The sequence below is a fragment of the Hemitrygon akajei genome, chromosome 18 (genome assembly GCF_048418815.1).
Source record: "Hemitrygon akajei chromosome 18, sHemAka1.3, whole genome shotgun sequence".
Classification (NCBI taxonomy): Eukaryota; Metazoa; Chordata; class Chondrichthyes; order Myliobatiformes; family Dasyatidae; genus Hemitrygon; species Hemitrygon akajei.
Window position 1 is genome coordinate 44,044,061 of NC_133141.1, and position 15,600 is coordinate 44,059,660.

Below are 15,600 nucleotides of genomic sequence, written 5' to 3' on the forward strand. Positions count from 1 at the left end.
CGGATGTTTGAATGTGGAAGGTTAATCAAAATGGCTTTGGTGGTTTATGAATGGGTGGCCTTGTTGTCCCAGATGCGAAGGAAACCACTAGCTCCAGTTGAATATATTTTATAAGCTTATTTAGTGTTGTGTCAGGAATCCACTCCACAAAGGTAGTCTGCACCCAGCCAGCCTTTGTAAACCATCGAAAAGACCAGGGATTCAGTATTGGGAGGCACGGATCACATATAGTGGGGTTGATTTATCACACTGTGTCTGACCTCTTCTCCATACCCCTCATTTCCCTTTACTCCCAAATACCTTGCATTTCAAACAGATTCCCAGAGATTAATACTTTATTGTTGGATGGGCTTGAGTATAATTTGCTAATATGAGTAAAGAAATAGAAAAGGCTGATCTCATTTTATGTAAAGATTGAGAAGGATTTAAGTTCTAAAATGGATACTGAGAGACTCTACCCCACAGTTGGAAAGGATTAAGGGTTATAAGCTTAGGGTAAGGGGTCAGTTATTTAGGACTGAGATGCAAAGATGTGAGTAAGTACAGGAGGTTTTAAGACTTTTAACAGAAAAGCTGGGGGCAGTGTTGGATCCTGATGCTTTTGCGACCCAGAGATTCTTTAGAAGTCAAGAATGAAGCATAACCCTTGTTGCTTACAATCGTGTTGTTAAATGTTACAAGAGCAAAGAATAAAACAAAACAGAAAAGGCATGGCAAGAGGCAAAAGAAAAGAAAGAGAAGGCTGCAAAGTAGTGTGATCCTCTCATACCAATAGAAAATTCCATTGCTAACACTTAGCCAATAAGATAGCCAGATTCAAGAAATATGTCATCCACTACTGGAAAACCACTGAATTAGATGTATGTAGGTGATTATATAAAAATACAAACATGCATAGCAAAGTTAAACTACAAGAAAAATAACAATTCTACACTCCAATCCAACAGCAGGTAGCATCAGTAGAGGGAAAAGCAGATTTAATGTTTTGGATCAATGACGGGTTATCAGAATTGTAAATCTTTGGCACTTTCTACTTTTAAGGACTTGTAGATACTGAGAGTCAGTATATTCAAGGCTGAGATTGGTAGATTCAAGGAAATCAGAGCATATGAGGATCAGGTGGTAAACTGGACTCGAGGTACAGGATCATCCATAATCTTACTGAATGGTGAAGCAGACTCGAGGTGTCTTGGCTTTTCCAGATAATGTTCTTACCTGCTTCACTATGGGTGCCACTTTGGCATTGAGGATGCTTCCTCTCCAATTCTGTGGGTTCTGAGGCAAATAAGGGACTCGGCAGGTTCTGTTGGAGGTGATTGACCGGGCAGGCGATGAGCAGTTTGTGACGTGGTAGACCCTTTTCTCCAGGCCTCAGTGAATGCCTGACATGTTCCCGGTTCCATCCTGAATGTTCCTCCTTGCCATCTGTTCTTCTCATTTAAGTCACCATAGCAAAGCGACTGGCATGTGTTAATAAGTGTTTGGTGACATTGGTTTCAACCTTTTATTTGATCTTTCTTCTCCCACTCTACTTCATATATCTTGCCAGCTCTGCTGGGAACAGTAATGAACTGTAGTAGCATTATTTGATGGACGTGCTGCACGTTGAATCAAACTCAGTAAGTATGAGCCCGTTGCTGATTGGATAACTTAATGTTTGGCAATTTCCATTGAGCCTCATTTGTAGTTACCAGGAGGATTTAGATTCTCGCTATTTCAGTTGTGGTTTTGGAACGCAAGACAGCAACTCTGTTCTTGTCAACTGGAAGTGGTTGGAACTGTGCGAGTGGAACTTGTAGTCAGTGCAAGGTGGGTGCCCTTAATCTTCTGTTCATCTGCGTACGGGAGAACGGATCGAGGTAGTGTCCGATGAGCATCAGGTTCAACACTGGTTCGGTGAAGGGACAGCCTCTGGGAATGTGTCTGAAGCCCAAGGGTTTTGGGAGTAAAAGAGAAAGATGAGGTGTGTGTGGAAGAGGTCGGACACCCAGTGAAAATAAATCAACCCTGCTCTGTGCAATCCTTGATCCATCATTGGCAGATTCCTGACTCAAGTGCCCCTCTCTATGGGGGTCACAGTAGGTCCAATCCTTATCTAATTTCCTAAACTGTCAACATGTATGATAACCAACTGCAGGAAATCTGAGGGCAGGTCAGGGTCCTTCGGGGAGAAAGGAGAGCTGCAGAACATGGTCAGGACATGTTCATGACCAGTGAGTGAGTGGACTTACTTTCATCCTTTGGTAATGCAAAACCAAAGCAAGTTATGTTAAGTAACATTATCTTGTAACTGATAAAACAACAAAGATGTCCCTTATTAACTTCATCAGAGTGACAATGGAATTCTTTTCATAATAGATGGAATGCTCTCCTGCTTTGCATTAGTTCTACTTTCTGAACACATGCTTTGTAGAAAATATAATTATAACACTATTAGATTATAAAGACACAAAGCTCTTTCGTTTAAAATGGGAGCGACTGGGAACACACATGTAGATGATTAAAAGAGCTGATGTGGATCACCTACACTGATCCCCTGCCATCCTGTCAACATAGAATGTGACAGCATAATACAGGGCCTTTGGTCCGTGATTATTTTACCTACTCTAAAATTAATCTAACTTCAACCTCCTACATAAGCATACTTTTTTTAATCATCCATGTCCCTATGTAAGAGTTTTTAAAATTCCCTTAATGTATCTGCCTCTACTACCACCAACCCTGACAAGAAATTCCACACGCCCACCACTCTGTGTAACGAACTTAACTCTAATATCTCCCCCCCCCCCCCCATACTTGCTTCGAATCACTTTAAAATTAGGTATTTCTGCCCTGGGGAGATGGTCTCTGGCTATCCACTCAATCTGTGTTTTTTCATCTGTACACCTCTATCAAGTTCAAAGTAAATTTATTATTAAAGTACATGTATGTCACCATATACAACCCTGAGATTCATTTTCCTGTGGGCAAAATCAGCAAATCTATAGAATCATAACTATGACAGGATCAATGAAAGATCAACCAGAGTACAGAAGACAACAAACTGTCATGCAAATATAAATAAATAGCCTCTCCCCCTTCACCCTAAGTGAAAAGCCCCAGCTCACCCAACCTACCCTCTGTCCTCTGATACAGGAAGTATCCTGGTAAATGTCCTCTACCCTCTAAAGCTTCCACATTTCTCCTATAATGAGGTGACCAGACCCCAACACAATATTCAAGTGTGGTCAAACTGTTGTTGTTCTGCCCTTCTGGGTAAAGAGCACATATTAGAAAGTAATGGGGTTATCATTTTAAATATGAAAATTGGATCTCAATCATGTTAACAAGTTCAGTGCAACAATCAGTAAAAATTGAATGGGAAGCAATTTTTCCCCCTTTCCTGACCTATCAACACCTGTGGCTTCTGCCTTTCAAGTTTCTCTCCTTTGTATGTAGCCCGCACCAACCCTCCACCCTCCACTTTGCTGTGTGCCTGAGTCCTCACCAGTTGCAAATCTCAATCCAGCTAAAGCAATTTTGCCCTCAAACAAATAGTGAGTGGGCAAAAAATTAAAATCCCTGTCCTCCAACAGGTTGTTTGTTGCTATATATTTCAAAATCTGCAGTCTCTTGTGTCTTCATTTCTCAAATTTAATGGGTTAATTGGCCTGGTGTCTGTATTCCATGCAAGTCTGACCAGAAGTATACAAATTAATTTTGAGAAAGTTGAAAACAGTTCATGCTAACTGAACCAGACAATGAGATGCCCTCATCTAGTCTTGAGACTGCATGTAAACACAAGCAACAGATAGGTAGTTGCTGAGTTAAATTATAGAATTTATTCTTCCTATTAGTAATTATGCCTCATGGTCTAAATCAGGAGGATTGGGACATTGAAACTTGACCTTGAATATGTGGCTTCTTCCCAGGACATTCTCTCAAAACAATCATTTTTTAAAAAAAGATTAAAAATCATGAAGTCGTCATTGGACCATTGTGACTGTTTTTGCAGTTTGTGAACAATTTGAAGATTTGTTATTTCATTGCCCTCTCAAATGATCTCTTCATATTTTGTTTTTTTTCCTTTCAGTGGCAAAGTGAGACACAAGAGTTCTGTCCCAGTGCCAAAGTGTTGGTGGTTGGGTGTAAGATCGACATGAGGACAGATCTGAACGTCCTGAGGGAACTGTCAAAGCAGAGGCTTATTCCAGTTACACATGAACAGGTATGTACGTGTTATGATACAAAAGGTGGCTATTTGGCCCATTGGTTCCATGCTGGCTCTCAACAGAACAATCTGATCTATCCCATTCCGCCCTCATTTCCCTTGCACATGCCCATCTCCCTTTAAATTCTTTTGTTGCTTGTATCGTAGGAAAAATGTGGGAATTGCACACAGATAGCATTGATCCCTTTTGTCTGGAGCCAAGAGGCGGCAGCACAAAACTGCTGTTCCACACTAGATTAATTCTGTTTATGCACTTGAAGTGACTGAATTTTGAGGAGTATATATGACCTTAAAAGTGAGTTTTATATAGAAAATGTTGTGCGTGAAATAAGATAACTGGAAGAGATGTCAGAGACCATGTGGGGCAGTGGGAGTGTGGGGGTTGAGGTTTGATTTCTTTTGGAAATGGAGACCTGTTACAGAGAGATGGATGACTTGAGCAAGTAAGAAGCAATATTGACTACTGAAGGTCCCCTTCAACACTACTTGATATTCTAAACCATGTAGTTCAACTGCTGAGAGAGAAAAACATGAACTACTTGAAAGCTGTGAAGAACCTGGAGATAATTGGTAGATGTTAATGGTCATAATTCTTTGCAATGAGCTCATGGCTGCCTGGCCACTGAAGTCACATTTTCGATGTTCTGAAGCTGAGATGGTTCAGGAAGCTTGAAGTGCTGCACTAATTCTTTTATTAATCTGAGAAACCACAATGACATGGCTGACTTCACAATCCATGCAGGGCAAGCTCTATGTGATTGTCTTGCACGCTAATGAACAAAAACCTTTGACTCTCTTCAGCACCCACATCTCTCCCCTTGCGGAAAACAGATATGTAGATTGAAGCACTCATAGCTCTGAAAGTGCATTACCTGGGCTTTGGTTGAACAAAATAGGTATGGGACTTAACATCTGAAACATCAAATGAGATTAGAGGTTGCATTTACAATAATGCCTGTTAAAATTGTAAGTAATCATTGACTCCTAAAGGCCAGAAAGTACTACCTGACCCCACTTGTGAAAGAGCTGGTCAGTTCCTTTCCCCACGTGGATCCTGGATTTGGGGTTATTTAGTATGCTCTGTATGTACGTAAGAGAAAAGTGCTATTTTTGACATCAGCAATATCAAAACACCAAGATTAACTGTTCTGGTTTGATAACTGCAAATTTATTGAGTGTTAAGCAGCACCTAGTTGATGGGGGGTGGGAGGGGGGAGAAATGTATCAAGCCATATTAATTTCTGTCAGGTTTAAAGTCTCAAACAATATGTGATGGTTTCACTGTTCAGAATTCATAATTACCTCTTTTATCATGCTGCTTTGTGTCTCTTTAGTTCCCTGTAAAGCTTCACAAAACAACACAACTTAAAGAACTGGTTCTATCATGTTATACAATTAACAAAGCATGTGACTGTATTATATTCTAGTTACTTAACTCAAACAGCTGCAACTGTACCTGCTAGACCACAGGTGCCTGTTGTTATACTGGGTACCGAGACTCTTTGCCTTATTTATATAACAGAATGCTTTTCAAAATCCAAAGCTTGGATTAAAGTCTGTTCTGGCTTTGTGCATCAGTAAGAAATTAAATAGCTGCTTCCTTAGCCATCATAGGGTTGATTGAAAGGATTAAAACAATAATTTGGTATAACATGTCTGGAATACTCAGAACTTCAGTGTGAACAGCTAAGCTATTTAAACATTAATTATTTTCTTCATTTGTCATGAGAGTATCCTTTTAGAAATGCATGCGGCCTTTAAGAAATCAAACGCATGATATGATGTTTAGAGGTTTTCCATGAGCAGTTCAACTTCACAAAGATCTGTTCCTTCCCCGATTTACCCCCCCCCCCCCAACCCCATGACTCCCAAGCATGGAATTGCACTCATACATGAAAGTCAAATGGTTCCTTGTTGCTTAAGTTTACAGGGAGATGTCTTGAAGCAGAAGAGTAAGAGGCAGATCAGAGGGTTAAAAACTCAGTTTGACTTTATCTGAATTTTCACAGTAATACATTTTGCACAAATGAGCTTCTGTTCCCTTCAAAAAAAAACCCCACAAAGGTCATCTCATTCCAAAATCAGCACTTAAAACACAGTGAAGCTAAGCCTTACTTTGGCTATTTTGACATGCTCTTGAATTAATGCTGCTTGGATGCCGTTTCATGCTGTGCTCAAATTACTTGTATTGGACAACATAATGGATGAAGGTTAATTAAATGTGAAGCACACATTTCATGCTTTCTTCATGCCGTGCCAGTTAACATTATGACTTTTATTCCCCTCCTTCCCCCACCCACCCCCTCCGTTTCTCTAGGGCAGTACAGTGGCTCGGCAGATAGGAGCAACGGCCTATGTGGAATGTTCATCTAAAGCTTCTGAGAACAGTGTCCGTGATGTATTTCATGTTACGACCCTGGCGTCTGTAAATAAGATGCAAAAAAATCTGAAACGCAGTAATTCCAAGCGGGGATTAAAGAGGGTATCGCAAATGCCGCCAAGGACAGATTTACTGGGTGATGCGGAGATCAGAAAGGACCGTGCTAAAAGCTGCTCAGTAATGTGAAGAACGGACTCAAAATTATTTGTATTTATTCTGCATTCTGTACAGTAACTGGCACAGGAGCAACAGGACTGTTGCCAAATCCAAGGTCGGTATCCAAGGCTTTTCCTGGAGCCTCGGCCTCAAAACTGGCGATTTCTGAATCCAGAGAGCTGTTGCTTATTTATGAGGCTTGCAGAGTGACTGTTGCTGTGTTGGCTTCTTGTGGAAAGGAACTAATGAAGAGGAAGATTAACCAAGTGTTTGAATGTTTGTGAAGCTGTGTTGCTAAGGGAGATATGGGCTGTTTGTATTGAGAACTGAATTTCTTCAGGGACTGTAGGAAAGATTGATGGCAGTGATAGTTTTTGTGTTGTGAAGTAAAAATGTATGACAGTCACTTTGGAATATTGCCTTTTAAAACAAACTCTATATAGGACTCTAACAAATGCACACCAAATATAATATACCCATTTTTCATTACTTTCAGAATTTTACCATTACATCAGTGTTTGCACTAAATTTTCATAGACTCTGATAGGGAATGTTGTACACATTTGGAATTATGGATTGAGGCTTTGCATTCCTATCATCATAGAGAAGTTAGCTTAAAAAAAAACTAAAATTCCCTCTTGTCAAATTGTGCCTTCATCACCTGGTATTAGAGGGTTGCTGCTAATGCTGTGACACAACTACCCAGAACTACAGAGAAATGACACAGTGCTGGGGGTTTCTAATGTTCCTTGTGTGAAGCAGAAAAGCTCTCATTTAGAAAATTAAAGTACATAATAGGAATTCATCCTTGGTTGTGTGTGTGCTGAAAGGATACTGTGATAGCATGAGTGTATTTAAACTACTTCTAAAATTCAATTCCATTGACTTTAAAGGAATTGAATTTTGGAGTCAGTGTCCAACATACACGTGTTACTTCGCAGTTTACAAAATGAGTAATTTAGGACATACAACAAAGGGTGGTTTTCAACTCCATATAAAAATGTTTAATGTGTGTAAGCACTCTTTCCAAATGGGAAAAGACCAGAACAGATTTTCTGTGGTTGAGTGTGTCGCCAAAATCATTACTCGTTCGGCTGAGGAGTCAATTATCGCCTTTCGCAGTGTCCTTTCTCAATGTATTCATGCTCTATGCTACAGTTGAAATAGTCTCCAATACTCTGTATGGATTCCTATCAGTATCCAGCATTTGTGAATGGCCTTTTTGAAGACAATTCTGGATGTGCCCAGTTCATTGTTTGTCAGAATAGTTAATGAGCAATTCCTAGTTAGATTCGCATCATTTTTATAACTTGCTTTAAGGTGCTTTAGTACTTCAACAGCCAATGGAGAAAAAAATCAAGTTGACCTTGTAGGTAACCTAACCTGTGACAGTCAATTCTAGGTTTGGTCCACAGGGATAAAGTTGTGTGATCCTTTTATGATGTACTTGAGCTGAGTATTGAACCACCTTGTCATTCTCCTAGGGGAAATGTAGAGTCTTTCTATAGAAAGTGTAGATGGAAATCGATTATTTGTGTGTTTCTCTTCCCATGCTTCCATATTCACTCCTTCCTTTTCCTCCTGCAAACTTAATATGTTCCTTTTTTTTCCCATCTCATTGGCTTTTCCATTCAGTGGTTCATCCTCTACTATTCCTGCCTCTCCAGTATGGTAACACTCTCCTTACTTCCACTTATTGCTCATCTCTCTCTTGCCCTCTCTCCCGCTCTCCTCCGCTCATTTTCTAGACACTTCCTGATCTGCAGAATGTTCCTAGATCTCATTTTTTAAATTTCAGGTTTCCAACATCTGCGGTATTTTAAGAGTTCTGACAGTGGACTGAAATAGACAGCGTTCTTTCAGTTTATACTATATTGCATTAATATTTTCCATTTTACAAATAACTCGTTATCTTATCAATTACATGATTTTGGTCATAATCCAGAGAAGCATTAACCAAGGAATTGTTGCAATGCAATAGCAGGCTTTGTTACAAGAATGTGGCTTTACATAAACTCATATTCATACATCTTCAATAAAATAACAATTGAGAATTTTCAGCATTTTCTGTCTTTGTAACAAATAACTGGAGTTATGAATCATTTTATCATACTAGATGGTGCTATCTTGTACTGGGAAATGACTCCAAGAGCAATGGCAACCCTTGAATGCACAACTATAATACTAAGTTATGGCATGTGCACCAAGGTAGTGATTGTTGGTGAATTGGCTGGATATTAGGGGCTTCACAATTGCTTCTGGTTCCACCCAACCCTGCTTTCATGTAAATCTATCTTTAATTCACATGAAGAGTCCCACCCAGATATGCATTGTTCTTTCTGTGCCTGAAAGTCCCCTGTAGCACAAACCTGATTGCTCATGGTACCTGACAGGTTGTCAACATATACATTCCATTATAATCACTCATTGTGGGTTTCCAAATCAATCACCTGTTAGCACTTGTATTTACAAATACAGGCTCTGCTTTCCCACAGAATTGTCCTACGTGTTGTAAATTGAGAAAAGCCTTTGCAATATTTACATTTTGCAGGTGGAAATATTTGTGCATTATTATATATCAACTCAATTTGAGTCAAACAAAGGCCATTTTAATTGGAGCAGAACTTTGGAAATACACCTTTCCAAGGTGGACAATATCAATGGAGTTTTGCTTGGTGGAGCAAGACTCTTTTCCATGGAAGAGTCAACTGAAATTGATAACCACCTTCACAGAAAATTAATTTAAGTTTCTACCATGGGTAAGGACAGGGAGAATTTAAATTCAACTATGTCAGGGAGCCTAAACGCTAAACACTTGGTTATAGCTCCCATGCAGTATGTTCATTAAACTTAAGCTTTTAAAAATCATTTTCATAAACGACAAGTCCCTCATCTTGTCCCCAGTTGTGGCTTTCTGATGTATGTTACCTTTACTTTGCTGTAAACCCACGTTCTGAGTTCTTAGGCAGTCCCTCGAGGTTGAGGGCGACTTGCTTCCATTCTAGTTCAGGAATGATTAATGAGGCTAAATTTGGACCCAAAGATTTCACCAGCATTTTGTGTGGGAGTGTGCCCTTGATCTTGAAGAAGATGCTTTTCAAAGCATTTCCTTTTCTCTAGTGACTAAAACATAAATCAGTACAGTCACCCGCTTCAATCATCTTGAAAGATTTTGAGCACATTGAAAGCTTTCCCTTTAACTTGGTCTGGAGGTATTGCCAATTCAAATTAGTTCAAATGGGAATGAGATGGCTCTCAAATGGAAGCAGATCAACGTCCTTTCTGCTTGTGCACAGGCTCCATTTAATAATGGGCCAGTCTGAATTGCAATCCCATTTTTTTCCACTCCCCACTTGCAGAATAAATCAATCTTATCATTAATCTTTCAACAAAATTTGATCTTTTGAGAGGGTTAAATACCCCTTGTTCATTATTGTAACATTTTACCCTTTTTACTTAAGAGTCACTTATAAAATTGGTCTAATAATTTGATTTCTTTTAGTATCATTTCATTACTTGGATCCTGTACATTTCATTTTGTTCTAGTGCCAAAAGTCACTTAGTTTACAGAAGTGATTTATCTTTCTCTATTCACTCATGGAATGCAGAGATCTGTCATTGACAGAATTTATTATCCACCCCTTATTGTCCCATGAACAGAGGAATCAGTTAAGAGCTGTCCAGATTTGTGGGTCCAGTGACAGGTAAGGATGGCAGTTTTCTTTTACCAAACTGCATCAGTGAATCAAATGGATTTAAAAGCATGTCGCATTTCCCCTGGTTCCTATCATTGTTATCCATTTATAATACTAAACTTTATTTAACTACTTGAATCTGAATTGTCACCATGATGCTTAAAGTTGTGTCCCTGTTCCTGTATCAAAATCCTACCGTGTAATCACCATGCTCTTTTTATGGGGAGCTTTGACAATTTACCATACACTACCTTTGGTGTGAAATTGAAAACTCTTTGCACTGCTGCTAAACTTGACGAGGAGTAAAGCAGGTGTGAAAGCCTGGTGTGAACCACCCCACAGTTCCTCTTTTGAAGAACTTCACTCTGGATTCTACTTGTTTTTATCTGCACCATCAGTCCAAATTTTGATTTAGTCTGTAGATGTACTACTGGTGTAACAGTGATAAGCATGGGGGTGGGGGCACTTTCATTTTAAATATGTTTAATTTCCCATTAAAACCATTCCCTGAAAGTATTTACTCTTTATGCACTGAAGTGTCACTTTATAACTTGGCATGAATCCTTCAATACATAACATCTTTCATTACTCCACCTGTTATTTTAAAGAGGATATTGTCACTGAATACAAAGAAATTTAGAGAGTTGGCAGAGATATTTCAAAACAAATCATTGAATTGATGTAACATGGAAGGAGGTCTTTTGTCTCATTGGGTTTGCGCCAGATCTTTGCTGAACAATTCATTCAACTCATTCCTCGCTCTTTACCCCAAACTCGGCACTTTGTATTTCCTGAACTGTCTTTTGAAAGCTTGGAGTCTGTTTCACCCATCCTCTTAGACAGTAAATTCCAGATTATAAACACTCTTAACAAAAATCATACCCCTTCTGTCTGCTTTGATCATCATTTTTAAGTTTGTTTTCATTCAACTGTCAACATGTATACAGCTAAATGAAGCAATGTTTCTCTGGAGCCAAGGTACAAAACACAGTACATATATCATATACAGTGCATAAAATAATAACACAATAATGTTAACAGGTTAAAATGTATTCTGTAGGTGTACAAGTTGACAAACTGCATATATGAAATATAATTAAATATAAAACAGCATAATGCAATTGGTGCTTTCATAAATACTGTGTACTGGGTGGGTTTTGAATCAGTGGTCTCTCCCCTTTCCCCACAATCCACTCCCTTCCCTCCCCACCAACCTACAACTAAAGGGGACAGCTTTCCTTGATTTATCCTTTCAAAACTTAATGCTTCTTACACATTTCAGTTAAATTTCCTCTCAATCTTCCCTCTGAAGAGGACAACCCTCACTGCTCCAGTCTAACCATGCAGATGATGTCCTGAAATCCGTTGTCTCTAAGCTCTTCTAGGATCTTCACACCGTCTGTAAGGTGTTGCATACGCTACTCCAACTGTGTTTTAACATCGCCTCCCTGTTTTTGTACTCTGCCTCTATTTATGAGGTTCAGGATTGCAAATGTATGTGGGCATGTGCACAGCTCAGGATGGTACCATCTCCATTCCTTTCACCAACAAGTAGAACTTCACACCTCTCTGCATTAAATTTCACCTGCCACTGGTCTGACCATCCTGCCAGCCTACTTTTTTGTAATCCAATAAAGCATTCAAATTTTCTCTCCTTTGCAAATTTTCAAATTTCATCATACACACTAATTTCCAAGTCTTTAATATATGCCTTAAAATATATTAGTATTAACACTGACCTGGAGAAATCCACTGTCTGCTATCATCCAACAAGCATCTACTGATTCTGTTCTTAATCCACTTTTTTATCCATACTACCACTGACTCCTTTATAGTAAATAGAACAATACAGCTCTGTACAGGCCTTTGACCCAGAACTTTGTGCCAACCTCTTAACCTACTCTAAGACTGATCCAACCCTTCCTTCCATATAGCCCTCATTTTTCTTTCATTCATGTGTCTAAGAGTCTCCTAAATGTCACAAATGTATCTGCCTCTACTACCATTCTGGCAATGCATTCCATGCACTTAGCACTCTCTGTGTTTTAAAAAAAAATCTTACTCTGACACCTTCCCTATACATTCCTCTAATCACTGCAAAACTATCTCCCCTTGTATAAGCCATTTTTGCCCTAGGAAAAAGTCCCTGGCTGTCCACTATGCTTCTTATCTACAATTTTATCAAGTTACCTCTCATCACCCTTCACTCCAAAGAGAAAAGCCCCAGCTTGCTTAACCTTTCCTTATAAAACATGCTTTCCAATCCAGGCAACATCCTGGCAAATCTCTGCACCATCTCTAAAGCTTCCACATCCTTCCTATAATGAGGTGACCAAAACTGAACACAATGTTTCAAGTGTGGTCTAATTAGAGTTTTGAAATCGATATGTAGATATTCATACAATACATTGACATCCATACATACAATGTCTAGAACCTTCCCTTCTCTGTTCCCTCATCAAAATATTCAAGCTTTCCCCCCAAAGAAATGCTTCTTAACTGATTCATTCTAGTTCTTCAATAACAGTTCTCTTCAAGTACTGAAATTTTTTTTCTGGTTATTGTCTCCAGATTAGTTAAACATTAAGGTTAAGTTGGCTGGTCCACAGGTGCTGGGTATGTAATTGTGTAACATTTGCCATTTTCCAGTCCTCTGGCATCACTCTTGAATGGGGAGGATCATTAGATCATCCCAATTTCTTCTGCCATTTCCACTCCAAATTCCCTCAACAGCATAGGAGCCGTCTCATTAGGACCACTATGCTTGCTTTTTGTATCGGGTCTTAATCAGTTTTAACCCTATTCATTATGTCTAATACCTACCCTTCAGGGATTTTGATAACATCCTCTTACTTGATATCGATGGATGCATTTCCTACTCCAAAAATACACTGTCTCTATGCATAGATCAATTTATTGATCCCTGATTGATTCTACCACTTTTCTTATGACCTACTTGTATTTACTTCCCTACAGAAAACTATTAGTTTCCCATACATGTTAGCTGCCATCCTATTTGCATACTTCTTGCTCATATAACCATATAACAATTACAGCATGGAAACAGGCCATCTTGGCCCTTCTAGTCCGTGCCGAACGCTTACTCTCACCTAGTCCCACTGACCCCCACTCTGCCCATAACCCTCCATTCCTTTCCTGTCTGTATACCTATCCAATTTTACTTTAAATGACAAAACCGAACCTGCCTTTACCACTTCTACTGGAAGCTAACATCTTATTCTCATTTTGCTTTCCATCAATCTGTCAATCTGTCCATCAACTACCCATCTAATCTAATGCCACTTACAAGCACTAGGTCTATGGCCTTCCTTGCTGTGGCTATTAACGTGTTTGCCTGGATCCTCTTGAATGTTCGGAGAGTACCTGTTTCCATCACCCAACTAAGGCATATGCACCAAATGGGTTTAAAGGCTTTGTTTTCTTTCCATCCTCTGTCTCCTTTCTGATCCAAAAAGCAATAGTTTTGCTTTCCTTACTTTTCTTCATTTGGAAATCTACCTCATCTGGAGAATGGGGTTTAGAGAGCAAATAAATCAACCATGATTGAATGGTGATGGGATGAATGGCCTAATTCTGCTGTAACTTATGGTTGTCTGTACCTGGAACATCTATTTAAAAGTCACCCATTGCTCAGTTATTTTATTTAAATATTTGGTTCCACATTATCCTATCTTTATCCCATTAATGTTCCAATTGCAAAGTTTAGACTACTCCTTGCCCTGGTGTTAGTAATCCAAACCTTATAATAACCATCACTCTCACCGATGTTAACTCATTCTTCAATTATTTCAGCACAAAGTCACTTCAAATGAGGGAACCTTCTGCATGATGCCCACAGACCACAAATCCAAACCCCTATTCACATCTGCTGCCCTGGTTTCTGTTCTAAGACCTGCCAATACTTACACCTTGCTTTCAGTTAAGAGATCAAACTTGGGGATGACATTGCAAATTTGTTGCATTATATTCTTGCTCAGTTTTCAGAAGTTGTGGGAAATCCTGGAATTTTTTAGAATACTTATCATGATTGTTATATTGTAATACCCAATTTAACTTCCAGTGGTGAAATGAGGCAAACTTTAAGGGCTGCAGAAACCCATCAGCTCCTTATCCAGTTATGGCACTAAATGTATGTGTTGGGAGACTTTGTCTTTGACCAAGATCTGCCCGCTAGCTATAAGCCAAGCCTCATTTTGTACTAGATTCCACTTTCATACATGAACATGACAATTGCTGTAAACAGATATTCATCTTCCTTTCATTAATAGCTATTGAGGTATGCTATAAATCACATCGGTGTCTGTGGTAATGTGGCTCGAAAATTAAGATTGAATTATTCAAATTAAATGATCTGACTGGAACCAAAAGATATCTTGGCTGATAGCCAAATTGATTTAGGCGCCCATCCCAGCTTCTGCTGGAGGTGGTGGGGGGTGGGTTTGTAATCAATAGCCTAAGTAGACTGAAGTCTCTAATTTCTCCAGTACTGAACTCTGCAGGGGAAAAACAGTTTCAATTAAGCAAATTGAAAGCAATTTTGGTGTGACAGGTTCAGGAATACAAGGTGGTGTGTCAGGTTTGCACACTTTGCAAGGTGATCCAAAGAGATGACTCATTTTTTTTTCTCTTTTCTATTTGTGCTTTCTTATTCTCAGGAAATGGCTCAGATGATCCTATTGTAAATGTGCACTCTATAGACCTCCAGTGTGGCCTGATTTTGAAAAGTGGAACAGCATTCTATTGTTAAAGGACTGATTGGTACAGAAGCAACTTATTGTCAGTGGATAATTCCATTCTCCTCACTTCTGCTTGTGGGAAGAATTCCCACGTTGCTACATGCTTAGGTGACCATCCCCATTATCTATCTCATTCCTAGTACTTGGCACATTACTAGATTTAGGAGGAACTATGGGTAGAAACTCCAACTCATTTCCCATGATGCTACTGAAATCTTAACCCAAGTGGCTTATTAGGGAGTTGAAGTTAAATGTTCACTTCTAAATTTGGGTTCAGGAGGTAGTAGCTTCGGAGTTTGAACACAGGTGAAGAGACATGAACTAAACATCTCATCTGCATTGGAAAATTACATAATGGAGAGAAATCAATCAGGGTTTACATCCAAGTTTTTTCACTTCAGA

At 39.2% G+C, this 15,600-nt stretch overlaps 1 protein-coding gene across 1 annotated transcript in view; it reads left to right on the forward strand.

Moving 5' to 3' along the window:
- rnd2 (Rho family GTPase 2) overlaps nucleotides 1-15,360 on the forward strand; it is a 71,017-nt gene extending 55,657 nt beyond the window's left edge. The window contains exons 4-5 of the mRNA XM_073071546.1: nucleotides 4,073-4,207; nucleotides 6,528-15,360. Of these exons, the coding sequence (XP_072927647.1) occupies nucleotides 4,073-4,207; nucleotides 6,528-6,776 (384 nt within the window). The 3' untranslated portion in view covers nucleotides 6,777-15,360. The remainder of the gene's footprint in view (nucleotides 1-4,072; nucleotides 4,208-6,527) is intronic.
- The last annotated feature ends 240 nt before the right edge of the window (nucleotides 15,361-15,600 follow it).